The sequence below is a fragment of the Manis pentadactyla genome, chromosome 10 (genome assembly GCF_030020395.1).
Source record: "Manis pentadactyla isolate mManPen7 chromosome 10, mManPen7.hap1, whole genome shotgun sequence".
NCBI classification, from domain to species: Eukaryota; Metazoa; Chordata; class Mammalia; order Pholidota; family Manidae; genus Manis; species Manis pentadactyla.
The window spans coordinates 13,801,766-13,828,673 of NC_080028.1; the positions used below are offsets into that span (position 1 = coordinate 13,801,766).

Below are 26,908 nucleotides of genomic sequence, written 5' to 3' on the forward strand. Positions count from 1 at the left end.
GAGAGTGGTAGAATTAGACATTTGAGAGAACTTTCCCTTCTAGGAAGGATGAGAAATCTCAACTGTTGGAGGGAACTGGGGAATTAGAAAGATCAAAGCATACACTTTGGATGGAGTTCAGCTGCCCTAGGCTAGAAATCACTCTTGATAGCTGTGTGACTTAGGACTAGTTACTTAAGCTTTCTGAGCCTCTACTTCCTCTCTGCAAAGTGCAGAAAACAGCACTTGGGCCAGGGAGTTGAGCCTGGTTGAAGAGTGACCTTCTGCAGTATGTGGTAGCGGCAGTCCTGTGCCAGCTTGCCTGCCTGGGGCACAGGCCGCCAATGGGTCAGCTGCCTAGGTGAGCCCCCTCGGGATTGCTCGACAGGACCTGCCAATGTAAGGATTCTGTACCTGCCACAACCCTGAGCTGCAGGAGGGGCCAGGGACACTGAAGAGCCCTTGTGCCCCAGCAGCTGCCAAGTGGGCAGCACAGAGGTGGCAGATTACAGCAGAAAGGCATTCTTTCCCTGCCTTCTTCACTGCTCAGCCTGGAGGCAGCATTCCTCACCGGCCCTGCTCCGACCTGCCTGCCCCTTTGTCCTGGCCCAGCATGCATGCCCTTCCGGGCAGGGGCCCAGTGCCCAGTACAGCAGGAGCTGTTGTGTCTGGGGCTGCAGGCCAGCACCTCACCTGGCTCCCTCCCCTGGGCTTACCTTGCAGTTACAACCCAGGTGATACCGATAGTTCAGTCCCTTGCGCTGGGAGAGGGTGAGCTGGTCCCACCTTTCCACAAAGTTGCACAGTCCTGTGTACATCTTACCATCATAGACTCGGCCTAGAGGAGGAAGGAAGACAAGGGGAGAGCTGTTTTGTCCAAAGCCCAGCCATGAGGGAAAGAATTCTCACCTACTGAGCACATCGTTGGCTGGGTGTTGTGCTAAGTACTTTTCAGTCCTGTGATTTTACTTCATCCTCCCCAACACCTTTTAGGACAAGGCGTAACCCCATTTTCCAGATGGGAAAAGTGAAGCCCATAGAGGTCACGTGATGTGCAGAAAGCCTCAAGGCCACACAGCAGAGGGCTGGGACCAAGGCCAGCTCTTCCTCACCAGCGGTTGGTTGGTTTTTGCTTTTGCTTATTACCATCCTACACTGGCTGCCTAAAGGTGGGTAACCTTCAGAGGCAGGCCCTATAGACTGGCTGTGAAGTGGAAGAACAGGTCCGAGCCATCCCTTTTCATATGTAGTGAAACTAAGAATTACAAAACTAGGCAGAACTAGGTTTCCTCCACAGGGTCAGTGTGGAGCTGAGCCCCACACCCAGCCTCCGTGCGGAGCCCTAGCCTAGACGCTGCACTTGGCCATGCGTTACCTGTCAGCAGGTACTGGTACTTGTTGACCTCCAGCTTAAGGCCACAGAGACTTTCAGAAGCTTCTGTGTGGATGTACTGCACGTGGGGCATCTTGGTGAAGCCTCGGTACATCTGTGGGCAGAAGGAATGTCGTGAGAGGGGGACTGGGGCTCCGACAGCATGCCGTCATTTGGTCTGTGGGGAGCTGCTCCCCCTAGTCGGCCATCGTGTGGCCAGCCACCACCGACTTACCCACCCCAAGGCCTGCACCCCCGACAAGGCCCCCCTTCTCCTTTTGTCTGAGCCACCATTGGTACCTCCCAACCTAGCCAGTCACATTCCCATTCTAGCACCCCCACAACACTCTTCCAGGTGTATACTTCTCTCAAATCCTAACACCTCAGAAATCCAAAGAATTTGCTGTGGGGGGTCGGGAGCTGCCTGCCTGCCTCAGCAACCTTAGGATCTAAGCTCTGAGAAAGCAGCCAGCCAGTATTTTCCTGACGTCTCCGTGACATTCCCAGTATATAAAGACATTCTCACCTGCACTCCACTCACCAGATCCTCCCCAGAACCTTCCTGTTGTCTCCATTTTATAGACAAGGACGCAGAGGAACGCTGTTTGTCTGGTTAAAGTCAAACTCAGGCCAGGGAGTCCCCAGGCTTTTATGCTTCTGAGCATCTGGTGGAAGCATTGGGTCCCTTTGCCCCAGATAAAGGACATAAACATGTCTACAAAATTCATAGATCTTTAACCATATTGAAACTTTATTAGGCTGAACCGTATTGTTGACCCATGAAATTGCTGATATTTTGCCATTTTAATCTGCAACATGATCTAATATAGTGGTTCTTCAGGTCCCTACCCCAGAGATATTTAGCAATGTCTTGAGACACTTTTGGGTGTCACAACCAGGAGGCAGGTGGTGGTTGCTACTGGTACCTGTTGCCTAGAGGCCAGGGATGCAGCTAAACATCCTCTGATGCTCAGGGCAGCCTGGCAGCAAAGAATGATCTGGTGCTAAATGTCAGTAGTACCAGGGCTGGGAAATCCTGCTCTAATATTAACCCACTTAATCCCCATAACAATCCAGTGAGGTAGGAACCATTATGGCCATTTTATAGATGAGGTGCCTGAGTCCCAGGCAGGGTAAGTGGCTTGTCTAAGGCCACATGGCTGGTAAATAGCAGAGGGAGGAGAATCTGCTTCCTTATCATCTTTTAAGTGGTGACTGGCTGGCAAAGGTACTTTGTCCATGAGGACCGCTGCCATTTAAGGGTCTATTGGACCTATGGAGTTTGGGAGGCTCCACCTTTCCAAGGGGAGCACTGTTCTAACTGTATGCAACCATCATTGCAGATGGTTTGATTTACCTGGCCTCCCTTCATAACCCTTTTCCCCATCCCCCCAACTCTGAGAGGCTCACCAGCTGAATGGGGACACACAGCTAGGCACTGTAAGAAATCCTGTCCACACTCGGTTTTCAGTTATCCAAGGGGGAGCACGGGGTGTCAAATCCTACCCCCCACTTCTCTGATGATGCATGGTGCCTCTCTGGCCTTAACAGGAGGCATGCTTAAGAGTTTTTCTGTGTGCATGCCCTCAAGAGTGGCCTTTGAAGAACACCCCTGCGCTCACTCCTGTGCCGAGCAACTTCTCCTTTGGTGTGAGTGTTCCTTGAGTTTTTGGCCGAAGTGTCAACTCAGTATTCACTCAGGTTTTTCAAGCCCAGCCCATTGGAGCCTCAGTTCATCCCGTGTTGGACTAAGCCCTTCATCTCCTTTTCTGCTTTCTGGGTGGGGATCAAGCCCCTGTCTGCAGCCCAGGGACTTCAACTGCTCAGTAAGAACTTGCCCATCGAAATCAGTGTGGCATCACTGCTGCTTTTTGATTTGAAAGCACCTTTGTATGAACATGGCTTGTAGCACTTGCACACAGAGCCGAAATTCTAATGAATTACAAATGATTGGGTGGTAAAGGCAGATTTTACTCATTTCATTGTCTTTTCTTTATAATAATCCATCTTGGCCTAAATATTAACCAACTTGGGTTTGACAAACTTTGGAGGGTTGTATTAGGTTTAGTGTCCTAAAATCAGGGAATCGTAGCATCCCAGAACTGGAAGGCATGTGAAAGGTGATCTAGCCCAGTCAAAGCAGCGGAGAAATCATGGTAAACTCAGGCTCTGCAGACAGACGTCCAGAGGCCAAGTCTCGTCTCTGTCACTTGCTAGGCACTTCGAAACCTACTTAAATTCTTTTGGGCCTCAGTTTCTTCATCTGTAAAATGGGGCAAACTGCTTCATGTGTTTCTGAGAATTCAATGATTGAGAATAGCACTTGGTGTACAACATTTGGTAAAAGCTTAAAACCAGTTATACTAAAATTGATAACGAGCAGAGAGAAAGGTTTGCACCTCTTCTTCCTATGTGATGCCCACCCTCATCCTTTAGTGAGGGCAGTCAGAGCTGGTTTGGACCTCAGGTTGTTCTTTTTTTGCCCTCCCAACTTTACTGAAGTATGCCTGGCAAATAAAAATGATATATATTTGTGGTGTACAACATGATGTTTTGATATATGTATATTGTGAAATAGTTACCACATCAAGTTAATTAACACATCTGTTTGCTCCCATAGTTACCTATTTGGGGTGAAATCTATTTACAATCTACTCTTTTAGCAAATTTTTAGTATATCATACAGTATTATTAACTAGAGTCACTGCATAAGTTACTTCTCCAGAACTTATTCACCCTACAGAACTGAAACTTTGTACCCTTTGACCCATGCCTCCCCGTTTCCCCCACTTCCTCTTTCCTAGTAACCACCATGTTACTCTCTGCTTCTGTGAGTTTGACTTTCTCAGGTCCCACATATGAATGAGATCATGCAGTATTTGTCTTTATCTGGCTAATTTCACTTAGCTGTTGTCCTCTGGGTGCATCCACATTGTTGCAAATGACAGGACTTCCTTTTTCAAGGCTGAATAATATTCTATATTTTAGACATACATATACATACTACATTGGACTCTTCCGCTGGACCTCCCTTCTTGGTAATATCTACACAAAGTTCTAAGAAGTTCACTTCCCTTCAGGTGGAAGGGACAAATAACGTGAAAAAGACGTTTCTGAGTCTGGGGTTTTGCATATTTCCTATGGAATGTCTGGTCTTCACTCTGCATTGACCATGTATGTCACCATTATGTCAAATATTTCTGGCATACTTGTCACAAATCAGCACCATGCTCCGTACTTCTTTACATCACGAACTCATTTAAACCCACAACATACTCTCATTCTCAGACCACGTGACCGAGTTTTGGAAACATTAGATACTTGACTGAGATGCCCAATGAATGGTCTTTCTCTCACAGAACGGGCTGTCTAGTAGGGAAGTCTAGTAGGGAAGGCAGAGTGCACGCGAATGGAGACAGTCTCTGCAAAGGGCAGATGAGTGACCTGGACCATAAATAGTCACCGGCATATGGAGGAGGAGAAAGGTTCCCTGTGGGCTGGAGGGGAAGGCTTTGGGCTGTAGTTTCAAAGGTGAGACCCTGCTATATTCCTCATTTGAATAGACAAACCGCTGAAGGGAGGAAGTCCCTGGGGGCAAGCATTGTGATTGCCAAGCAGATCTGTCCTGCCCCAAGTCAGGACATGCAAAGCACATAACCAGCAGGCCTCGCATGGGGCCCTCCCAGGACTAGCTGGGACATAATGTGGGTTATGTCCCCCATGTGCCATCTCCTGCAGCCAGCCTGAGAGCAGGTACATCTCCACTACACAAACTATAGCTTCTGGCAAAGCTGACTGCTTTTTCATGGTCCTGATAGGAGATAAGATCCCAGAAGATTAGAGAAGCCATTTCTGGAAACTTCCATCTTTGCACCTCAGCCCGGCACAACTCCAGCTAATCTCCAAAGTTTGGGTTTACCGTAAACTCCCTCAACATTCAGACACCCCCTGCTCCAACACGCATACAGGTGGGTTTCTGCACGCCCAAGATATGCCTGAGAGGTGAACCCGAGGTTCTGGAATTAGCATATGGGAGAGGGTCTGATTGGCTTTTATCTGGGTGAGAGGTGTTGGAGGGGGAGATCTCTGAGAGAGGGGAGAAAGGGTCAGACAGCACAGCTCGGATTTGCATGTTCTCCAAGTTCCTTTAGCCCAGCTGTAAGGGTGCCTTTGCTCACCCCAGCCGGCTCTCTGGGGTAGACTCTCTAATCTGCTAGAACAAAGCCACCCAGGGACCTGTGCCAAAACTCATGCAGGCTCGCCTCTCTGACCTCTCCCTCTTCTCCCTACAAAGATTTTTCAGTACACTCTTTGTGGGATGTTTTAAGTCAAAAGCTACACTGCTGATGGCAAACCGCAAACCCAGGCTAACCTCTTTCTCCTCCCTGGGGGACCTAGGTACATATGTGGTGGGGTTAGTCCCCAAATTGGGCAGGAATGATGAATCAGCCCACTGTTCCACTGATCCGCAGTCTTCTCGTAGGCAAAGGCTCTAGAGTTTAACCCTGGTTGGCCCGTTTTCAGCCGTGTGATCTTGACCGTGTGTGACCATGCCAAGTCTCAGCTGCCTCATCTGAGAAACACAGGATAATGTGTGTCTATTTTGTAGGGCTGTTGTGAGGGCCGATCCATGCCAGGGCTTAGTTGAATGCCTGGGACATAGTAAATGCTCAGGAAATGTTACTTGTATGGAGTCTTATATTCATGATATAAATACTATCTTTGTATCTGCAGTTTGAGGCACAGTGCCAAGCACAGAGAGGGTGGGAAGGAGGGAAGAAGGGAGGACGGTTGCACAGCGCACGGTTGCACAGTGCACTACCCTCCCTTTGGCCTGCACCTTCTCTGATTAGCAGACTGGTACCTGGAGACCAGCACAACCCAGTGGCCTCTCGGGGTAAAAGGACAGTGACCAGGTCTATGGGTTATCTAACATTGGGCTGGTAGGAGGGGCAGACTTTATAAAGGCATGAGACAGTGATGGATGATCAAAGGAATAGGGCAGGGATTTGGGAAGTCATGTAAAGAACACACAGGATTGGGAGGAAATCCTGACACCTCTGCTTGGGAAACAGATCTGCCTTAATTAAATGCACGACTGGACAAGTCATTTTCCCTTTAAGCCTCTGTCAGAAGTAAAATGAGAGATTTTACTTTCTAACGCCGAGCACCCTGACTCCATGAACCTAGTTGGAGGATGGTAAATGGAAAACATGAGACTGCTGGACTGCTGGTCTTGGAGTGGGTATGTGTTCTCTGAAGCTGATGTGTGAGCAAATGTTATTTGGCCTCTAACGCAGCTCCCCGCCCCCCGTGGCTGGCCTGACACCAGCGAGGGAGGGTGGCGCATGGACATTCTGGCCACAGGAAGGCCTCCTGGTCACCCTGGCCCCGAAGGAAGCAGGGAAGCTAGACGAGCTTAGGAACCACTGCATCCCAGCCGGTCCCTTCAGCAGATCTGCTAGCCTCAGACCGTCGCATGATGTGAAGGACTCTTCCAGAGCAGGCACGGAACGTGTTTCCTGAACCTCTTGCTTTTGTCTAATCTGCTTTGGCATTTGCTTGCCGGCTGCCAGGCGCTGCACAGTGGGTTTTTTGGGTTGTTTTTGACCTTGTCGGTTGCCCCCTCCACCCACTCTTCTCTCCCCATGGCCTTCTGAAGACATAAGCTGGTCCCATGACCATCCTCAGGCAGCCAAGGGCAACTGGCCAGGGCTGACTCTGGACATTACATAACCAGAAGGCTGTGGATGTTTCCAAAATGGAATCCAAAGCAACAGGTTCCACAGACTTAGTACATCTAACCGCAGGCCTCAGGATGCAGGAATAATGAGACCTGGAGGTTTGCCTTCGGGATGGTTGGGTACCACCCATGGGCTGGGTCACTGTCCCTGCTCAATTCTCCCCTGGCAACAAGGCTTGTCTCCTCTGGGGAGGTTTCAGACCAGTGGGCTCTCACTCTCAGCTCCCCATTAGATGGATAAGCAGTCACCAAGTCCCTCTTGCATGCTGGGTACCACCTTAATTGCTAGGGATGCAAATACATGCAATGACTAAAAGGGCTGGCCATCCACTTGGACCTCGGCACACCCCATCTCAAACTTCTGTTTGGTCATGCACATGCATCTGCCCTCCTGGTTGACTGTGGTTCCTAAACACAGAAACCACATCTCCCTGTGGCCTCCATGGCTCCCTGCACAGAGTGCTACACATGGGGGGATGCTTACAAAGGTAGGGTGATGGACCAGCTGCTGAATTATCCAGCCCCAGTCCCCTGTGCTGAGGCAAGCTTTAAGTACCTCCTTCCTGCACCCTAAGCAGCTCCTGCATAGATGTAACACTGCCAGGGTCCCAGGGCACTTAGAATTCTGAAATGCCTGAGCCAGAAGGACTCTTGGGGACACCCAGCCTAACCCCACACTGTTAACAGATGGCCAAACTGAGGCCCAGAAAAAGGGATGATTCCAGGGTAAGCGAGCTTTTTAGGAGTGGAGCTGAGACTAGGAAGCAGATTCTCAAGGTTTCAAATCTGATTTTTTTTAGGCATACTTCCTTACTGTGATCCAAAATGTCGATGGCAGGAATATGTCCAGCTCTGTGAAGATGCTTAGTATGTGGTACTAACTAGCTGGGATGCAAGAAGACAGTCACAGCTGGGGAAATAGGGAAAGAGGGTGCATTTCCTATGGATCAGGTTCCTATGGTCGGCAAACACTCAATGTCGGGATTTAAGGGGCCATTAAACCTAAGCTATTAAACTCAGCAACTGCGTCAGACCAGTAGACAAGGTTGAAACTCAGGAAGTCAGAGCTTGGAAGAGCCCACAGACAAACTAGTCCAATTCCCCCATTTTACATGGGAAGACTGAGGCTCAGAGAGGGTCAGTGACTTGGCCAAGGTCTCATGGTTACCAGATAACAAGGCTGTGTGCTGTCTGATTCCAGAGCCCAGCCTTTTAACAGCCGCCTCTGAGGGGTGCCACTTGTACTGTGGGAAGAAGCAGCCACCCCCAACACTCATCCTCAGCCACACCCTCCCCAGCAAGGAGGAAGGGCTTGGTTTGGGGCTCAGACACTGAGCAAGCGCACACCCACCCTGCCTCCCTTGGCCAGCACTCTTCTGGCAGAAACCCAGGAACGCTCCTGATCAGGGCTGTCGTCACTCACCTTCATCTGCTTGACGGTGTAGACCAGCGTGCCAAAGGGCCCCTCCTTCACCAGCTTCTTCCCCACCACCTTGGCCCGGATCACTGCAGGAAAGGGCAAGGCAGAGGCAGGCAGGGGGTTAGGAAGGCCTGAAGCACATCTCAGGTCGGGCATCCAGCCCCCAGGCTTCCTGGAATTGCTTTCTTATCTCGGAGCCAATGAATAGATGCTTGTGTTTATAAGAGCAAGAATTCAGATGAGAAACACTTCGGGGCTGGGAGAGGAATGGAGGGGGAAGTGAAGGCAGTCATCCCTCAAGTTAATTACCCCAAATATTCAGAATTGCTGACCCTGGAAATTCCTAGGCTGTACTCACCCCTGGAGGAGTCTTTTGACAGTGGTTTTGCCATAATCCAAAATCTGCCTCTCCTGTTAGAATCTCTTGCCCCCTCCACCACCTCTGTGCCAGGCACGTGGTTTTCCAGACCTCCTCCCTTCTTACCAGGGTCTCTTCCTGAGCAGCACCTCACTTGGGGCTCTTCCTTTGCACGTGTAAGTTTTCTATGTCCTGACACGCCTGCAAAGTTGCATGCACCCCAGCCTCCCTCCATGCCCTTCTGATGGGGCCCTTGGAACCCAGCCCTTAGGTGGCAAGGGACGCAGCTGAGCATAGTCCATTTAGGATGTGGTGGAGGGGGGGAGCATTTGGGCCTGGGGGCCCAGGAGCCAGACGAGGGGGTCCAGTCCCAGCTCTCCTCTTTATGGCTCTCATAACTGTGGGCAAGCAACTTTGTTTTTGGCCTCCAACTTCCTGTTCTACAAAGCCAGCATAATAATGGTATCAGTCTCCTGAACTGACAGGATTAGGCAACATAATACATGTGAAACTCTTGGAACTACATCTTGGATACTCTGCCCATTAGATCAATGTCACTAATATCATCATCACAAAAGTGGAATGGGCTGACCGTGAAGGGTCATCACCGTGAAAGTATCTCCCCCTTATCACAGACCTACTATGTACGATAGCACATCTCTTTTATTTACTCCTCACAACCCCCTTACAAGGGCAGTATTAGCATCCACATTATACAGACGAGGAAACTGATGGGGAAGTGAAGCTATTTCCTCTCTGGGGCCTCAATCTTCTCACCTGAACAGAAGGTGTAACTGCATAATTCTACTGACATCAGAGAATTGGAATGAGGATTTAAAAGTTCTTAGGGAATTTCTTACTACAACATCTGGCAGAAAGGAGTTGCCCAGTAAATATTTGTTGACTGTGAAAACAAAAATAATCAGACCCGGTGTGACAAGGCTGGCAGAGAGGCATTGAGTACGTGCGGTGGGAGCACAAAAAAGGGAGCGACTGTCTTCAAGATTATTAAGAGGCTGTGTTGTGTCTTCTCTTTCAATGTTGTGTGAAGAGAAGCGCCCAATAGCTGTCCTCAAATATTTGCAAAGCTGGCACATGAGGATCAAACGCACGGTCTTGAAGACAGAATTGGGAAATTGCAGAGAAGTTGCATTCATTGGCCCAACCAAAGGAAAAGTCATGTGATAACAAGAACTAGCAACCAGAGTAGGAGAGGGGGCTGGAGGCGGCCCTCGGGACAGAGAGTGTCTCCATCAGGGGGAGCTGGGCGCTCTCATGCGAGGGCCTTGACTGGAACGAAATGGGTGTTGCAGATACAGGAGCCGTGTTTTGAATCACAGAACTCTTCCAGCTCTAAGATCCTGTCACTCTTTCCTGCGTCAGGTTGTACTTAGCCCAGAAACGAGTAGGTGCTCAATAAATGTTTGTTAAACAGAGTACCCTACACACACACACTGACCATTCTGTAGCTGCATCATCCTTCCCCACTTTGGATGTCCTACCATGTTTCTCAATTTGTTGATTCTAACCTCTTAAAAAAATTAAAACCCTTTACTAGGAACCAACTCGCCCATCCCAATTGGATTCTGTCCTGTTTCTCCCCAAATGAGCTTGGATCCTACTCTCCCAGTCAGACGTAAAGTCAGGACTCAGATGAATCAGTGGCCCCTCCGACCCTCTTGCCAGGCAGGGCAAAAGCAAGGGCGAAACACGGAGCCCATTGGCAAAGTTAACACTTTAGCTGAGGCAGCTCAGGCTGGGAGGAGGCAAGCGGCTGTTTCCAAGTCCGCCTGAAAACAAGAGGTTGGCAAGATCCCAGGCGGAGCTCCCTCAAGACTCCGCCTCCACCCCTTCATCTAACTTTGCAGAGCATCCTCGGCAGGGAGCCATCCTTCCAGAGGCCCGGGGACTATTTCTTCTGCATTAACTCCCACAGGCAGGTTGTAACAGCTTAGCTGTTGGGCAGAAAGCGTATCTGCCAGGACTTTACTATTGGTTCATCCTGAATTGATTTGGCTCCATCTTTTGCTGCTTCACTAACACGGAAGGCAAACCATTGAGTGAGTCTTTGTGTCAGGGGGAAGAAAAGCAAAAGGCATTCCTTTAAATAGCAACATCTACTCTTTGCTGGCTCAAAAAATGGCTTGAAATCATTAAGACATAGCATGTCATAAGCAGACCTGTCCCACAAAATTGGGTTCTTGCAGAGCGCCTGCGCACGTGGTGAGCCAATTCCTTCCTTACCCTGAAATGGTCTGAGCATGGAACCTTTTCATCTAAGAATAGTTCAATGAAAAGAGAGTACATTACTGCTGTCAGGAAGCCACATCTGACTTTGAGTTCCTCCATTGCTGTGTGGCCTCAGGTAAACCCCTGGGACCTCGCAGCTCTTTTCTCCTAAGTCTCTCCGATTGACTTGGCCTAATGCCCCTCATGTGGCTTACAAGGGACGTACTCATTACTACTACATGGCTCAGCAACATGGCAAGCACTGAAGAGCCTGGATTCTGGTGCCTGACTGCTTGGGTTCAAATTCCAGCCCTGGTGCTGTGTGACCTTGGGGAAGTTACTAGAGCTCTCTGAGCCTTTGTTTCCTAATCCATAATAATAATGTTGCTGTGAGAGCTAAGACAACAGTGTGTTTGCTGTCACTGCTGTTCTATATTATCACCACTCCCATGGCTTCCATCATGCTTGGTTGTTTTTGAGCATGTTTAGGCTTCTAACATGTGTGGTAAGCTAAGGCCTGGGGGCTCTCCCTAGGATGGGAAGAAAAGCAAGCTCACCAAAACGTATGTGGCCTTGAAGAATTTCAGGGAGAAGTGGGAGCACCCACTGAACTGGTCAGGACAAACATGCAAGGTGTTTCTAGGCTTGCAGTGCCCGCGCCATTACAGGCACCTGTCCCATCTCATCACTCACGTACAACTCCAGAGAAGCCTACTAGGCACTGACGGGACCCCGTGGTCATAGTCCAGAAAGACTGAGGTAGAAGCCACACCAGAGTCGTCCTTACAAAAACAAAACTGCACTAAACTGAACTAAAATTAAAAAACATTCTGCTCTCCCAAATAAATCCACACAGTCCTTCCAAGTAAAATTGCCAGCCAATCCCAAATTTGCTTATTTGATCTGTGAATTAGTATGTCCTCATTTGCTTCAGTTTCTCCCCAGCAATTCAAATGTGTGTTATTTTGTACTTTCCTGTTTGGCAGTAAGGGTGCTCCTGAGGTATTCGCTGGCCCCGGGACCGCAGTGGACAGGGGAGGTGTGGGGAGGTCACGGTTCCCCAACAACAAAAGACAGCTTCCAGACTGGGAGCTGGCAGCACGTCAGGGTGTCCCCACTACCCTGACACAATGGCTGGGAGCCAGCTCTACAGGTGGGCTGAGCAAGACGCAAGTTGTCGTTATTCTTCATGCTGGAGAACGGTCCCCACACTGTCTACCCACTGGCCTCCAGCTAACCCAACCTGGGCATGAACTGGGTTTGGTGTGCTAATGAGGGTATATAAGAAATACAAGTCCCACTTCCTACCTCCCCAGAGCATAGTCTAGTGGGAAGACAAACTTGAAAAGTTTATGGCCAGCATGCTAAGTCCAAGGTATGACAGCACCAGACAGAGAAGGGTGGATGAGGAGCAGCCTACATCTAGGAGTCAGAGCCTCTTGTGCTCCTGGGTAGGGCCTCTGGGCCTCTGCAGACATGGAAGCCAAAAGAAAACAGAGTGGACGGTATTTTAACTTGAAAGTCTGTAAAAAGGCTATGTGTACTTATCATTGGCATATAGATCTGCAAATAGCTATGGGTCCTCAAAAATAGATCATACACCTGAGGGTCCAGGTGCAAAGGTGTATCTTGATAGAATTGTCTTTTCTTTCATTAAATAAGATTTTTGGGGGGAGAAAGGGCTAGTAAAAGCTTATAAAAACAAGAGAAACAAAGCACATCCCTTCCAGAAATATAATTTTGTGCTGCCTCCCCCAACCTCCTGCCATAATAATGTAGACCACAAGTAGCACAAATTTTGAGCACACACAACTCTGATGGCAAGCAGGATTCAGCTTCCAGTGCACCTTATTGGTGTGTCCAGAAATTGCACATCTGCTCTTCATCAGCATATTCAGAGTAAGGGACAAGACACCCATTAGCTGGTCCTGCCTCTCACCCTCTCTTTCCACCTCCCTTTCAACCGTCTGCAATCAAATCCCTATCTTTCTGCCCCAAACTGATGGTTAGACTTACCTACAGGCAGGCTGGAAGGCTGAGTTTGGCTGGGTTTTAGATCAAGGATCCCTTAACTGAACTAATGTATAGCAACTTGGCAGATTCTGCCCATCCAGCATCCTGTTGAGAGCAGAGCAGATCCTCTCCATGAGTCAGGTGCTGATTCAGCCATCTAGAGAGGGAGACCCTGCCCCTGCCACATGCAGGCCCCCCCCACACACACCCTGCCCCATTCCTGTATCTCTGAAGGCCCTATAGAATGATTTGGCTGCCTTAAGATAGGCTTTTTAGGAGGACAGTGTGGATAAGTAAGGCACATCTGACTGGCAGGTAGAATTAATTTCTCCAAAAGCAGAAGTCACTACTAGTGTCAACCCCAGGGAGGGGGCTGTCCTGACAGGATCCCAGCAGGTAGGATCTAGGTAGGTAGAAAAGCCTGGTCTGTGGGCTCACCTGTCCTCTTGGACCTAGGCTTGGAGGAAAAGAGGGATCTGGGAGTGTTAAAATGATGCCCACCCCCATGGACGCATACCAGAATGGAGGGAAGGAGGCCTGCAATCCAGCCTGTCTTACAGTCACTGATGTTTATTGCCCCATATCCATCCTCACAGGATGGTAAAGGAAGGGCCCTTTCTGATGCCAGAGTGCTCACGGCAAAGACAGGAAGCAAGAGACAGGAAGCAAAGCAGGCCCCCAGCCCATCTGGCTCAGCCTGCCTAGCAATTCCCTGCCCTGTGCATTCCGGAGATTCTGCCTTTTAGCCTGTCCAAAGAGGGCAGCCAGCCACCCACCCATTACTGAACCATCAGCTCCTTGCATTGCTGTAACTCATCAGTTAAGTCTAGAGGAGAGGGAAGGGACTCGAGCACATTGGTAACAGCCATCACCATTTACTGAACTCTCCTGTGTGCCAAGCTGCGTTACCTCACTCTATCCTCACAGTAACCCTATGAGGTGGCAGTTATTGTCCCTATTTGCCAACTGTAGAAGAGAAGATCAGGTACACTGAGGACAGTGTTGCATCCCAGTGGAAAAAAAAATTGCTGGGTACCCCAGGAAAATAAACTGCCTGAAAACCTTTCCATGCGATTTGTACTGATCGCAAAACAGTTCATAGCTTTCCTGCAGCAAACACCCTCGCTGTCACATCTGCCCAGGGTCAGAGAGGAGGACCGGTCCCTAGGAGGAGAGACCCCGTGATAAGCCCCCAGTGACCCTCCACATCCCCTTGCCACCCCACTCACCCTTTTCTAATCGCTCACACACGCATGTCTTCTGATCGGTAATAAGAATCTATACTAAGTAATCACCGTCAGGAATATAACAGAACATCATGTTTAGCACGCTGTGCTCCCCCCTCCAAGGCTTTCAAGGAAGAAAATGAAATTACTCAGCAACCACACACCCTGGGGATCCCTGAGGTTTCTCACAACCATATGAGTCTGGGGTTAATTAGACAGATTAATCAGATGAGACAATGTGTGTAAAAAGGCAGTTTATAACCCTGAAGCTGAACAGATGATGTGCTGCTATGCTGCTAATGGTGATTACTTGTAGATTCTTAAATGTGCAGGTCAGAGGAAGATGGGAAGGGACCCAATTCAGCATTTCTTCATCCCCCTGAGGATCACCCATATCCACCCCCAGGGACCCTTTTCAAGGTCCTCCTCAATTAGCTGTTGCCTCTGTGGGGACACCTGGGTGATGCCCATGTTTGAGCAAAGGGCCTCAGGCACTCAGGGCGGAGAGCAGAGGCCTGAGGGCCAGCCCTAACTGGGTCCTTCTGGTTCCCAGCCCGTTTGTCACCACACTAACCCCAAACGCCCCTCTACAAAGACTGGGAGGCTGAAAGGTCAGATGAAGCAACCCCTGGAGAAGTTGCCGTGATACACTGAAAATGAACAGGCAGGGTGTCCACAGGCCCCAGAGGCAGTCACTGCCCTGTCACCGTGTGACCTTGGGCAGGTCACTTCCCATTCCAGCTGATACACTGGGGAAGTGATTGCCAGCCCCAAAGGCTCCTGCCGTGACCGAAGCCCCCTTCCCCACTCCACCACGGCACCTCTCGCCACCGTCACCCACGACCTCCACGGTGCTCAGTCCAGTCCCTGGTGAGTTCCTGGTCCTCCTCTTACTTATATCCAACTTACGGCTATCATCCCATCTGGACAACTGGCGACTCCCACGTGTTTGGAACCCCATACCCAGAATGCCCATGACCTTTAGCTCACATATCCTAGAGTCTGCGTTTACACTGGAATTCCAGTAAGACATCTCCAAGTCACTCATCCAGAACCGAGCTCCTGATAGTGGCCCTCACCCACACCTGGGTTTCCTAGCGTCTTCCACAGCTCTGGAAATGGCAACTGGCTCTGCTGTGGCACCCAGCCCCCTGACTGGTCCTCCATCCCCTCAGACACCTCCTCACCGCCTTGGCCCTTAGAGCCCCCTCTGCTGACACACTGCCTTCAGAACCACATGGCTCCCCCCTCACCTCTTTCAATCATCCCCTGGTCAGGGGCCTTCCCTGACCCCCCACATCCCTCCTTCATGCATTCCCTTACCTCCGGCCAGCCTTACTATGCTCCAGCATCTGACATATTATATATCTGCTTACTCCTTCACTGGTTGTCTCTTCCCACTAGAATGTAAGCCTCACTACAGGGCAGGATCTTTGTTTTACTAGCTGCTGTAGCCCAAGCAGCCAGAGGAGAGCCCCAATATGTATCTGCTCTGTACCTGAAGCTAAAAGTGCCGCACACACGGAGGGGGATTTTTTACAAAAAAGATAAATAACTCCTGGGTAAGCTCTGGCAGATGACCAAGTCCTTCTGAGCCTTATTCAATCAGAAGGGGATAACGGCAATTCTCAGTTCATAGGGTCAGGTAAAACATCTGTTCAACAAACATTTAAGGAGTATTGTGCTAGGCTCACAGGGACATGGAGATAAATGAGGCCCCAAGGAACTCAGGGACCAGAGTTTAACATGACAGGCCAAGGGAACAGGTGAGTGGCATTCTGGCGCAGCCAGCACGGTATGAGCAGAACCAAAAGGCGTCATAGTGAAAAGAGGGTGGGCTTGGAGGGGAGCCCCGGGGGGATGACAGTGGCTCTGGGTCTTAGCCCGTCCCTGCGAAGAGAAGAGGAAACGCAGTTTGCTTTATCTGAATCCGGAGGAAGCAGAAGCCAGGCCCCGACCTGGTGGGGACGGGCTGAAGAAAGCATCTGGGAGGGAGGCAGCATCCCCACCAGGCCCCCGAGCAGAGCCAGGGCCCACGTCCTGCCTTTCCGGGAAGAACGCAGGAGGGGTGCAGGCCGGGGCAGCCTGTGTGAGGAAGACTCCTCAGAGAAGACCCACAAATAGGCTCTTCCTGCATCCTATGCCGGTTCCCGGAGGGCATTTCTCCCTGTCAGTTTCAAAGGCTTTTTATGTTGATGTCAAAGCCAAGGCCAGACAGTCAAGATGCACACCAATCAAGACAGGGCGTCTCCAGTTCAAAGCCTGTCCTGACTAACTCTTTCCGTTAAGTAAAAATATTAATCTTAGTTTTATTTAAGCAGGTTTTTTTCTTTTTGGCAAGAAATGAACCCCTGTGGCTAAAAATAAATCCAAATACACACACACTCAGAAAAATCTGGAGAGCTGCAAATGATTTCAACCCAAGTTTCCATCTCAGGGAAAGCTATTAAAAGCGGGAGGATATGAAAACCTCTCTCTACACAGAGACTCTTGTTTTCTCAGTGCATGCCTTGTGTTCTGGGGTCCCCTGGGCAAAGCTGTCCTGGGGATGCCCTGTCCTGGGCCTCTTGGTAGAGGGGGAGGAGGGGCATGTGTGGCTCCTGGCTCTCCTCACCTCATAAGCACTGGATTTCTGCTTGAGCAGGTCAGGAAGCATTCAGGGGCCCCAGCTGACATGTGTTGTATATGAAATGAAGGGGCCCAGACAGGGAACACAGGCCCAGAAAGGTCAGGTTGCCTGGAACTTTGAGATCACCCAAGAGGAACACAAACAAAATATACATCTCATTCCTGCCATGGTTTAAATGGGGATCTTAATTTTAAACTACTAAAAGACAATATTTAGGATTCACTGCCAAGGCAAATGCCTAGATGTGGGATTAATACATTTCACTTCTAATTTATGCACTTAAAAAAATCAGCCACCCTTAATTTCTTTCTGTGCCACAGCCACTTTGAATGAAAGATATGGATCATTTGGCCCAGGATAGGGCAAAAGTCCCAGGACCGGCTGGTTCCTGGGTTTAGGGCTGACTCACCTGGGGAATGAGGACCACCTCAGAATTCTGTGGCCCAGGTTCCTGAGAACAGTAAGGTGAATGCCCTGAAGTGTTCGCCAAGCATCATTAGAATCAACGAGGCTTTTAATTCAGCAAAGGAAAGGCCCGTGCTCCAAAGCACAGAGAGTGCCCCGCTTGGCTGGGTATGTCTGCTGCATGTGCCCTTGGCCCCTTGGACTGTAACCGCCTGTCTTCTTGTCTCATGAGATAGAAATAAGCTTCTTGAAGGCAGGGACCCCGTCTACCTGCTGGCTGCTGAATCCCCAAGACATATCACAGGATCAGAGGCACACAGTCATGCAAACACTTCTGAATGAAGAGTAAATGAGTGCAGGAACTAATTCCAAGTGCCCGTGATAGGAGGTGAGGAGGTGGGGTGAGAGGAGAGGGAGGAGAGGGAGGGGAAGAAGGGGACACCGCTGACCTCCTCTGGGGTGCTGAGTCTTGGTTTCCCATCTGTTGGTGGAGCTTGGGTGCTGTCCTCCGCAGACATGTTAGCTGGGGCCCCCCAAAGCGGGACCCAGTGACTCGCCTCTCTTTGGCTCTGAATGTTCAGTATTTGGGTATCAGGGTCCCATTTGGCTTCTCAGACCACACTTTTACCTGCTTCCGTCTTCTTTTCTGGGGGACCCTTAGGAACTTAGGGCTCTTGGCAGAGAGCCAAGAGTGTGTGGCCTGGGCAGGGGACATGGAAGCTAAGAGGTAGGCAGGGAATGCCAGCTTTCTAGGGAGTTTCTTGACCACTCCAAGAGCCTAAACACAAAACCATCTGTCACCCTTTGTTGTATTATCTTGGATTCCCCCCTGCAGTCTCACTCATTCATTCAGCACACTTGCTGGAAACCCCTGCTATATTCTAGGCACTGGGCCTCATGCCTGGATGCAGTCCCTACTGTTCAGTAACTCGTGAGCACCAAGGAACTGATTATTAAAAAAGAACATGTGCAGGAAGAAAGGAAGGCAAGTCGAAGATAGGAGGGATAGTGTGGCCTGGGGGTGGAGGGTGGGAACAGGCAGAAGATGTCCTGGAGGAGGTGGCATTCCAGCTGGGTGGGTCTTGCAGGAAGATAGACATGAGCAGATGCCAGGGGAGGAAGTCAATCTCACTGAGATGAGCACTACAGGACAGTAAGGGTAGGAAGTGGGGGTGGGTGCAATGGAAGGCACTGGAGGCTGAGCAGTGCCTGGACTTGAGGCAAGGCCCCAACCCCAGAGAGCCTTGTATACATTACTGAGCTATTCAGAATAATCCTGTAGCTGCTCTGAAACCAAAGGGGACTCAGGTAGGGAGGTGGGTAGGAGTGTTGCTCCCGTTTGTTCCTGAGAGAATGAGGGGGGCTACGAAGAACCGCCTTTCCTATTTTCCGTGCTTTGGAGCATTGACATCCCCCTAGTGACCACACTGTGCAGAGCAAAAGCCTCAAAAGTTTTATCCATGTGTGGTGAACCGTTTGGGGCATTCACTGTACTGGCCTCTTAGGAAGCCAGAGCACAAGAACACCAGCTCCCTTCTGAGATGGTCCTCGCTCCCTAGGTGAGTCAGCTCTGAATTCAGCCGTGGTGGTACTGTGGACATCTGCCTGAGCTGGGCCCTGAGAATCAGGCATCTGCCAAGAGAAAGACAATGAGAGGGCCTTCAGGTAGAAGAGGAGCAGAGGCAGAGGCCTGCAGGTGGACAGCCAAGAGTGTGTGGCCTGGGGCAGGGGATATGGAAGCTGAGAGGTAGGCAGGGAACACCAGCTTTCTAGGGAGGGTCTTGCTCCAACATGTGTCATTTCTCAAGTGGGTTTCCACTCTCTGAGGGCAACAATGAAGACTTGTCACTTTATCCTTCCTCAGCCCTTGCTTAACACATGCCCAATGTGTTAAGACCCCCAAAACCTAAGAACCCTAGAACAAGTCTAGGCCTTGCTTGCCCAGTTTTGCTTCAGACCTCCCAATGGTCCCATTCTAGTTCACATTCCATTTCTGATCCTCAGAGCTCAGATTTAATGACTCCCTGTCTCTCCCCACACCCTCCTCTCAAGCCCCTTAACCTCTTTCAGCAGTTTCTCCTTGGGTTTCTCGGCTGCGTGTGCCCGAGTCCCGGGTGCATGCTGAAATCTCTGCCCCGCTGAGTTCAGAGGCACCAACTTGCTCATTGTCCTGCAGGCACATGGGCAAGGGGTGCTCGAAGCCCCTCCCGCCGAGTGCTCCAGCCCTCCCCAGGGGCCCATGGGAAACTTCGTCCCACGCAGGAGGCCACCAGAATAGCAGCCTGGGCTTGACCCATGGCCCCTGTGAAGCGGTGCCCAGAAAAGCACTGTGCCCACGAATGGTTCTCAGAACTTGGTGCTTTCAGGTCAGGTCATTTTGTGAGACCCAAACAGCTGGCAACATCTCAGGAGCCATCTAGAGTATTCCATTTTTCCATTTTTCTGCTAATTGGGATTTTGTTTGCTAGGAGAGCCAGGGGACTCCGGGATAGGTCCCAGAGTAGGACAGCCAAGGGACCTCCCTCGTTTGTACACCAGACCTGTGGACTCATCCTTGCAGACAGACAAAATCTGTTTCCAAAATGTCCTGGGGATGGCGGGAGATTTTGTGGTGGTTTGAACAAACAGCATGTACTCTGTGTTCTGTATCTTGGGATTATAGGGCACAGATGGCAAGAAGACACTGGTATGTTTATAACTTACTCTTTGGGTAGCTTTTAAAACAGTCGAGGCTTCCCCCTCTTCTCTTTAACGTCCCTAACTTCAGCCAGGAAGACTGTGGACACCAGGTGGACATGCTAGGGTCCCACTGAAAGTAGGTGCCCCCCTGCCTGGCTCACTCAGAACTTCCCCACTAGCTCAGCACCCACATGGTGGCACTCAGGCAGACATGGGTGTAAGGAACACAAGGCCAGACATCAGATCGTCAAGCTCCAAGACACTTATCAGGGATAGCTAACACAGAGGGTGTGGAGGAATGGCTGGAGATAAGATCCAAGTGCCTTTTAAGGAGGCCAACCTCTTTAAAGTAAAAAAAAAAAAAAAATAAGTTAAGAATGCTAATAGCTGCCCTCTTTGGTCAAAGTGGGTAATGGCAGAATTATAAAGTCTATCCCTGGTATTTTTGAACAATCTGCCTGGGGCCTGTGATGGGAAGGTGGTGTCAGCGGTAAAGAAGAAAAAGACCTACCTACCCCCTTGAACACCTTCTGAATGCAGTCACAGTGCCTGAGCTGCTTGCACATCGAGGGGCTACTATGTGCCAGGCACTCTGTCAGGTAGTAGAAACACAGCAAAACAGACACACCTTACAAATATATCTAATCCTTAAAACTAACAAGATGCATTTGTAGAATTATTTCCACTGAGTAGATCAAGAAAACAAGACTCAGGATAAATAGGATTACTTGTCAGAGGTCACACAGGGAGGATGAAATCCACACCTGCCTGGCAGCAATGTTCACCTTCCTATTCCTCAACATTTCACAAATCTGAAACAATCAGCTGACAAGTCAAATGCATCAGAAATGCAGAAAGGAAAATGCTCCAGGCTGAATCATTAGAGAAGGATTCACATAGGCCACTGATGGTGAGAATTTTGAGGTGGGGTTAATTCCCCAAATCAGAGAAGTTCAGTAATCAGTCCAAAGCCCTATGGTTTGCAGGCAGGGAGCACAGGTCTTAGGACCAAGAAGAGTGGCCAGGAAACAAGTAAACTTTTCTGGACCCCTGATCAGTATCCCCAGGCTAACTGCTCAGCTGCAAAGCCTCAGGGCCTTTGTACATGTCATTCTGTTTGCACAAGGCCTCCTTCTGCTCCTCTTTACCTAGCAACTCCTGTTCACACTTCATATTACAACTCAAAGGACACCTGCTCAGAGGACGCTTTCCCTGAACCCTCTGCCAACATCAGACTAGAACAGGACTCCTGTTTTATATTCTCATACTCCTCAGTTTATAAGTATGTGCTTGTGCATCCATTTGAATAATGTCTCATCTCCCCAACCCTACTCCCCACCACACACACTCAATTATTCTGGGATCATGACTATTTTTGCTTACCATTATGTTCCCAACATCTCACAGTCCTTGGAACATAGTAGGTGCTCTGCAAATAGTGTCAGGTGGAAGAAGATCTCTTTTCCGTCTTGGTACCTACTGACTGCTCCCCAGGGGCCTCCCACTCTGTCTTCCTCTACTGGGCAGCCGCTTCGCCTGCTATATGTGTCTGCAGCTTTCCAAGGTCAATTCCGCTGCCATGAGGTGAATGTGCTGGGTTTGATCATGAAAAGAAAAGAAGGGGGTAGGGATTCCAGACAGTGGGAAGAGCACGAGCAAGGGCACAGTGGTAGGACTAAGCCTGGAGGCTGAGAAGTCACAAAGCTAAGGGTCCAGGAAGACTCTGGCTAAAGAGGTGAGGCCTGTTAGCTCATTCTGATCCAAGCAAATGTCAAGTTCCCTGAGTGATAGGAGCTTGAATGTGGGACTTCTCGGGCCTGTTCCACAAATGGGTCCCACAGATAATAATGCTGCTTCTCTGCACCCAAGATACTCAATTCCCCAGCCCCACTGGTTCTGTCCTGATAACCTTTACCCTGGCCATGTGCAGGCTTATGGGTGTTTTGGAGAATGGACTTCTGAACCCAGCCCAACAACTCATCCTAGCTGGGCCAGATACATACACTCTTCAAGCCTCAGTCCCCTCATTCTGAAGAAAGATGAATATGATATTTTTGAGGGTTGAAAATAATGAAGCTGGAAATCACCTGGCATAAGTTTTCCATAATAAATCCCATTTGTCCCCACCAGCCCACAGTCACTTCCCCAACTGTGGGCTTGTCCCCTCTCAATAGAGTTGCCTGTGGACCAAATGGGACCATGCAGTGTTAGGAACGTGGATCCCATGTGGATCCTTATCCATCTGCCAGGATGGAATCCTGCACCAGACCAGACCAAAATCAAGTTTCCTGGCTCTGTGAACAACACCAGATGAGACTCTTCAGACCGAGCATCGGTCCAACTGTCCTCCTCTGAAGAGGGCTGGCCTCATAAATAGGGCACGTGCTTGGCCACAGCTAGCCCTGTTGCCGGATGCTGGGCGGCCCTCAAGGCCAATTCCCACATCCCAGAGTGTCTGCAGAGCAACCCCTCTGCACAAGCAGCCTCCTTCCACCACCTCTGCCACACATCTGAGGGCTGGCAGGGCTTTGCAGAGTGACTGAGTGGGGCCCAGAGCCTCCTCCTCTGCCTGCCCACGGGAGGCTCATATAAAAGCTGGGCACCATAGTCTCTGAAGCACACCCCCAGCCAGTGCACCCAGATGTTCCTGACTGGAATGACAAGAGCAAACAGGGACCCACCTCCCTTGATGTGCCAGTGGTCTCAGAGAACAAGCCTTATGCGTGTTAGAAGTGAGCACGTTTGGTCAGACAGTGCCACAGAAAGCGGGAGAATGGTCACAGGGGCCAAGGCCCAGTTTTCCCTATTGATAAGAATACAGTTGTCATTAATTATAATGCTAATTACGTATTGTCATTAATTATAATAGATACCATTACCAGCCAAGCACTTACTATGGGCATTCAGTGCTAAATGATTTGCATGGATTATCCCATTTGAGCCCCACTAGACCCTATAAAGTAAGTGCTGTCATTAGCCCCATCTTGTAGGACATGAGGCTTGTAGACTTTCCCAAGATCATTTAAGTAGGAAGTGGTAGACCCAACATGCCAGTCCAGTGAGCCTGATTTTGGAGTCACTGTTTTTCACCACGGGGTCATACCTCCCTTCCAGAAGCACATGTTTGATTACAGCACTGTGGGACAGACACATTTCACAGGCCTCAAACTCTAGGTTAGATGGGATCTTCACAATCACTTAATAAATATAACCTCCTTTGAACTTCTAGATTTCCAGCCCAGGGTTAATCTGGCAGCTGTGCAAGCATCTTGGACCTAAGTCAGCCTCTTCTGTATTGAGCCATTTTTTGACTGCACCAGAATTCCGTATACTGCCTCCCTGTGGCCTTCTCTGAACTATGTGACATCTTGGGCTTACACAAAACAAGATATTTGATGAGCAGGGTCATATTCCCTAGATGGTCTTCAGATGAATATCTTCATAGGTGTTGATGGTCCTTCCCACCTGTGACGTGTTCCAGGTTTCCTCACCAACTCTGTCTTGGTTGGCGCCTTTTTCTCTAATTGTGTTGGTGGGGGATGAATGCAGACTTCCCAGGGTTTGCTGCTTAATATACAAAGTTGAGGGACTTCACCCTCCCCACTGTGGATCCTTTTATTGACGGCAGTGCTAAGACTTCCTCACTATCCTTAAAAAAAAACCCTTGTGTTTCAAAACAGATTCTGTCTTCCAACCTTGACATTATTTAATAAATAACTCTACTTACTCTGCTAAACAACTACTTATTTGGATGTAAAAGTAAAGGAATTTGGCAGGGAAAGAGTCTGATTACATAGGACATATTGAGTATTAGGAAGAACCCTGGGCCCCGGGAGTTGGGAGCTGGCTTATCTTTCTAGTTCTTCTACTCATTGGCTAAGTGAGTTTGACAAGTCACTTCCCTCTTGGAGTCCTAGTTTTTTATTTTGCAAAATGAGAACGTTGGACTGGATATATTCTAGGGTTCCTTACAACTCAAGGGTCTAGGGTTACTTTACTATCACCTTAGACTTCGAATTCATGAAAGTCTCCTGGGTTCTACTTTCTCTTTATCACTAATGGTCCAAGACATGATGTTCTCCCTGTTTGTGGGTCTAGAATCAGTCTCTGAAAAGTTGATCAAACTTGGGTAATTAGAATACTTGAGTGTCTCCTTTGGCCTTGATCTTTAAGACAAGGTCTTACCTTAAAAGTCTTTCTCGACCTGTTATTTGTCTGGATAATTTGCAGTTGCCAAAACGGGGGATAGCAGCAAGTACAGAATTGGCTCCTAAGTCACCCACCTAGTCTATCAACTGCACAATTTGAATGGCCCACCGATCACCTGTTTTCTTTAATAAGCCACAGTCTGTTTGGGGGGCAGGAACACCTATTTTCCAATGACAGTTCAGCAAAGAGCTCATTTCCCAAAATTGAAATAAACCTGGGATAATGCCTCCCTGTGGCCAGGAAGGGTCAGATGGATCCTGGCATTAACACCAGGTTGGGTCTCATGCTCTGCATGTTCCCATATCTATCTATAGAATAATTCTAAAGAATGCCAAGAGGGTTTTTGCCTTTAATCTCCTAACAGTATATAAATCTGCAGTAATAGGCACGCTTCCAGGATGGCATCTCCATGGGAACTGTGTTCTAATGACCCCACACATACCAAGTGGGGATATGCTATATCCTTAAGAGATAAAATTCAGCCACTTTTGCCCTGATTATTTAGTTTAACAGCAGCTAAGACAGTGATCTACGAGACATGTAGCTTCCCAGTCCTCTCCAGTGTCCTGAGTAACTCTAAACAACTCACCTCTCCTCTGGGCCCCCCCGATTCTCCAGTAGAGTGTGACAGGGCACCCCCTGCCCGATCCTCCCTGAATGGCTTCTTTCAAATGATCCTTGAGCTCATCAGAAAAAGCTGTTCTTAAAAGAGGAGAGGGTCCCAACTGGCATTTTAATGTCAACCTCGGGCCCCCACATCCCCTGAAGGGCCTATTTTCAAGCATAAAGGCCAAGCTGCCACCTTGAGCCCAAGTTCAACCCCAGTCCAACCTGAACCACTGAAGCTGCATCCCAGCCCTGGAGGTTTCTATTTTTGAAACAGAAGTAATAATTTTTTTCACTCTTGTCAATATTTTCACCTTCATCTCCCTCCTCCTGCCTCCTGCCCCCATGCCCCTGGTTGGAAAAAAAAATGGTTATTTTTTAAGGCCAAACAAAAACAAAACCCAGATCACAATGTTCTGGGCGGATTTTGCTACGTGCCAACAAAGGCCATCAGCAAGATCTACAGGAAACACCTTGCAGAATCCATTGCACCACTGAGAAGTGCAAGGCAGATACACTCTCAGTCCACGTGACTGGCTCTCGAGGCTGGGGCACAGGAAATAGCAGCAGGATTCCTGGCCTCGGGAGGGCAAACACACAGCTGTGGGGGCCTTGCAGATCCTGCTGGTGTTTTCCATTGGGAATTCCTTTAACTTGCATATCTGTTCCCAACTGCCTATGCATGACCTATGCTGAAGAGACCCAGTAAGAAAGGTCAGAGGCAGCTGCCCAAGAGTCTTCTGTTCTAGGGCTTAGCAAAGCCACATCTTCTGTGAAAGAGGGACACACAGTGCAGTGGTCAAGAATGTGAGGACGTGGGCACCAGAGAACCTGGGAACTGAATTCCAGTTCCAGCCTGTACAAGCTTTAGGCAAATCATTGAACACTTCTTCACCTTGAAGATGGAGATGCAGTTATCCTTGCCTCCAAAGGGTGTTGTGAGCATGAAGGGAGACACTGCATGCAAGGAACCTAGCATAGTGCCAGTGCCTGGCCTGCAGTAACTCTCGGTAAATAGGGTGATGATTATTATTTCATGAGAGACCCTCTTTCCCAAGGCAGGGAAGAGGCCGGACAGCAGTAGAAGAAAGAAAAATCAGTTGCAATAAAAAAGAAAATGCAGAGTACTAGCTGGGACCCATATGCAGCCTTGCAAGCTCACAGTCTGGCTGCCAACCTTCGCTTCATGAAATGTCAGCTGCCCCACTTACTCTTGTTCAGGGCATTGCAATTTCAGGTCAGGTTGAAGCAAGGACATTAACTGGTATGGGTCCAAGTGGAATGAACACCACAGAGCAGCACAAGAGACAGTGAGAGGAAGTGTTGCTAGAAATGCTAATGAATAATTAAAGTCCTTCAGGGTCACATCTTGGCCCCTTTCTACCCAGGGACAGGGGAGTTTGGATGGGTCCAAAACGGTCTGCCAGTGTGTGTGGGCAAGCCCCCCAGCCGTCCCTGTGGAGAAGCTGTGGGTGTGGGAAGCCAGCCCTGGTGTGCAAAGCGAGGACTGAGAGCCACGGAGCTGCAGGCCTGCTCGGCCAGGGTCAGCGGCCGGAGCCTGGCATTGTTCTGGCCGGAGGAGGCAACAGCCAGAAGCCAGCATTTTGTGGGGAGGCCGCGGTAGAGTGAAGGCCAGACACAGTCTAATTAGAGTCTATTGGAAACCAGGGCAGTCTTGCATGAAACAGGAGGTGGGCAGGCCTGCTGTTGGAGGGATGCTGGCTGGACGGAGCATCTAGCACCTATCAAGCCCCAGGTCAAGCAGCAAGCCTGTGTGTGGGTGAAATTGACACGTCAAGGGCGTCCCCCTGCCCTTCTCTGCTGTGAAGTGTCAGCTGGGAGCCAGCTGGGCGAGGGGACATGTTTCCCTGCTCTGTCCACCAATTATTAACCATTATGGGTATTTTCTCAGCACCGTCAGAACAGTAAGCTGGGCACAAGTCTTTGAACCACCAGGCGTGATCAAGAAAGGCAGGTTCAGATCAAAGAGGGCACCACTTTTAATGGGCGGCACAACTCTGCCTCTTTGGCTCGGGACTG

At 49.5% G+C, this 26,908-nt stretch overlaps 2 protein-coding genes across 4 annotated transcripts in view; one reads left to right on the top strand and one right to left on the bottom strand.

Annotated features, from left to right (window-relative positions):
* SYN3 (synapsin III) overlaps nucleotides 1–26,908 on the top strand; it is a 448,045-nt gene that overhangs the window by 164,078 nt on the left and 257,059 nt on the right. The window lies entirely within an intron of this gene.
* The window catches only part of TIMP3 (TIMP metallopeptidase inhibitor 3), a 55,523-nt gene that overhangs the window by 4,161 nt on the left and 24,454 nt on the right, over nucleotides 1–26,908 (bottom strand). The window contains exons 2-4 of the mRNA XM_036902847.2: nucleotides 8,518–8,600; nucleotides 1,355–1,466; nucleotides 696–817 (exon numbers count right to left, since the gene is read on the bottom strand). Coding sequence (XP_036758742.2) covers nucleotides 696–817; nucleotides 1,355–1,466; nucleotides 8,518–8,600 — 317 coding nt within the window. The remainder of the gene's footprint in view (nucleotides 1–695; nucleotides 818–1,354; nucleotides 1,467–8,517; nucleotides 8,601–26,908) is intronic.